The sequence below is a fragment of the Penaeus japonicus genome, unplaced genomic scaffold (assembly GCF_977035675.1).
Source record: "Penaeus japonicus unplaced genomic scaffold, GWHDUDI00000001_assembly GWHDUDI00000040, whole genome shotgun sequence".
Taxonomy (NCBI): domain Eukaryota; kingdom Metazoa; phylum Arthropoda; class Malacostraca; order Decapoda; family Penaeidae; genus Penaeus; species Penaeus japonicus.
Genome location: NW_028234442.1, coordinates 17,522,948 through 17,525,447, shown reverse-complemented (window position 1 = coordinate 17,525,447; position 2,500 = coordinate 17,522,948). Strand labels below are relative to the sequence as shown.

Here is a 2,500-nt window from a genome sequence, read left to right as displayed (position 1 = left end):
ATAGAACAGTCCTTGGCATCCCACTGATGAACTGTGCCCTCAGATTCCTTCTGTTGTATTTTTTTTCTTTTTTTATTTTTTTTGTGGATTGATTGATTATACATTTGATTGTATTTTGCAGTTTTTTGTTGTTTGCATGTGTCCCAAGTATTTGTTATTTGAGTCATACAGCTTTAAGTGTTTGTATTCTTTCTGTCGGAAGTAACAAAGTTAAGCTAGATTGCTTTGATGATGTATAGTATAAGCATATCTCTATGGGAAAGCATTGTAGGTTACGTCTTCTATGCATGTATGCCTATAAATTCAGAAAATCAAAGTCACACCACTTTGTTTAATTAGTTTCCAATTACAGTGTATAATTATGACTCTGGAAAATTATCAGGTACACTACAGAAATTTATAAGACTCATTAGTTAACCCTTGATATCATGGCTTTGATTCATTTAAATTTTATAGCTGATAATTAAGTTTGTGGGATTTATCATTTACCAGGCCAAGACCCTATCATTTATTTCATAATTGTATCAGATTTAAGTTATATTATGCAGATTAATTCATGGAAATTGCTTTTTAGATTTTATAGATTAGCTTTATTAGTGTTATTGTTATTGTAGGTTACCCAGAGGAGTTTTTATCTTCCTCTACATTATGATATAAATACTGGATCAGATATTGTAGGTTGGAGAGAGTTGCATGTCAATTCCGTTGCAGATTTCATTTGTCTTCTAGTGTTACTGTAGATACAACGCAATACAAGGAACTGATGAATAAAATTTACGTAAATATAAAGAATTTGATGTAACAAATTTTGTTGAATGCGAAGGGTTATGTGTCAAGGAACCCTTTAGACCTCTTCATGGAACCCTAGGGTTTAGGGGAACACAGGTGGAGAACCGCTGTCATAGATAATTCCCTGACTGTTGATTCCTCAAAATTTTATTAGTGTGGTTCAAGATCTGTTTGTTTTGAATAATTGTCAGCAATTTTATTTTTCTTTCCTTCTCTCAAGCATGGTTACAGTGTCAAATATCGGAAAAGAATATTGTTTTCTAGCTTGTTTCCAGTCTTAGAAGATTATTAACTTATTGGATGAATATTTCTGTATGATGCATGTATTGATTCTTTTTTTATTTATGTGTAACACTGTAGCCAAATGCCAAACAATACCAATTAGAAAATTCACTCATGATTATGTTGTTATTGTTACAAATCTTTGATAAAATACTTTCATATTATCTATTTGCTATTGATATTTTATAGTACATGTAGATATCTTGAGTGTTTTGATATCATACTCTGAATCTTCTTCAACTGCCATGAATTTAATCTGTGTTCTTACAAAAATTCCTCAGAACATCATCGTCACTTACTTTTGTTGTTATTTTAGTTGTTGTTACATTTAATATTTGTTTATGTATTCAGTTTTTATTTTTTTAAATGTTTTCTCCATTATATGAATAATTCTTTGGAATTCCGCTTCTGCCCAGAGAAATATTGTTTTTTCACATGCTATAGATAAAATCCTTGTTAATGAAACAATAAATGCTTTTGATAGATAATACTAGTGCAAGATCTGATCATGTTCACACACCTTAGTATATATCAGTAGTCAAGTTATTTCACAGAATTGTACTTGCAAGAGACTTAAAAAAAAAAAAAAAAAAAAAAAGCAAGCAAGCAAGCAAGCAAGCAAGAGTTATCACAGTTACCTAACCAAGTATGAAACGTTCTGACCTTCTTACGTCTTCCCGGCTGGTTAGTTCAGCGGAAGACGCCGGGGCAGGTGAGAGATCGGTCAAGAGGCCCGCCACCCCCTATGTATATACCAGGAAAGGGTTAGTTAGCCTTTGGTTTTGCCATTTTCTTTCTCTTTCCTTGCAGTCACAGTGGGAATGAGAGTAAATCATAATCACGTAGCGATAAATACAATTTAGAGGAAATAGAGGAATGATAGACTGTTTAATCACACTAATGCTTTGTGGATTCTTAACCATTATGAATGGTGTGGGATGTGGTGTGTATGCAGAGGTGTCCAGAAGAAGGAAAGTTTTCATTTATCAGGGATGCCCTCGTCTTTTGAAAGAATTGGTGCAGCAAGTGCAAAGAATGAAATTATGACACATTATAATTGGTAAAAAGATTGGTACAAAATGCAACATTTTATCCCTTAAGTTAATTTTGATATTACTTTGCTAAGTTGGGAATGATGTATATTGTTTCAAAATTATCCTCAAAGAGATGGCATCATGAGTGTTGAATGACAAGCATTCTTTGATTTTGCATGTTTTGTGTTTGCTTATTTGCTTTTATGTTTTTGTTACAATTGCTTCCCTTTGCTTTCAATATCTTACTTATGACTGTTATATTCTATTGATAACTACTTGGCAGGACAGAACACTACTATGAGTTCATCTTGCCCTCATACAAATATCTTTGGTGTTTTAAAGTTTTGGGATTTTGTGGGTCTTATTAAACGAAATCTCATATACAAAAGTGGATC

At 32.4% G+C, this 2,500-nt stretch overlaps 1 protein-coding gene across 2 annotated transcripts in view; it reads left to right on the top strand.

Annotated features, from left to right (window-relative positions):
- LOC122265016 (tumor suppressor candidate 2) overlaps window positions 1–2,500 on the top strand; it is a 15,404-nt gene that overhangs the window by 3,088 nt on the left and 9,816 nt on the right. Inside the window, exon 2 of one of the 2 annotated variants that reach the window (XM_043034161.2) lies at window positions 1,761–1,835. The exons of the other annotated variant lie outside the window; for it this stretch is intronic. Within the exon in view, the coding sequence (XP_042890095.1) occupies window positions 1,761–1,835 (75 nt within the window). The remainder of the gene's footprint in view (window positions 1–1,760; window positions 1,836–2,500) is intronic. 2 annotated transcript variants of the gene reach the window in all.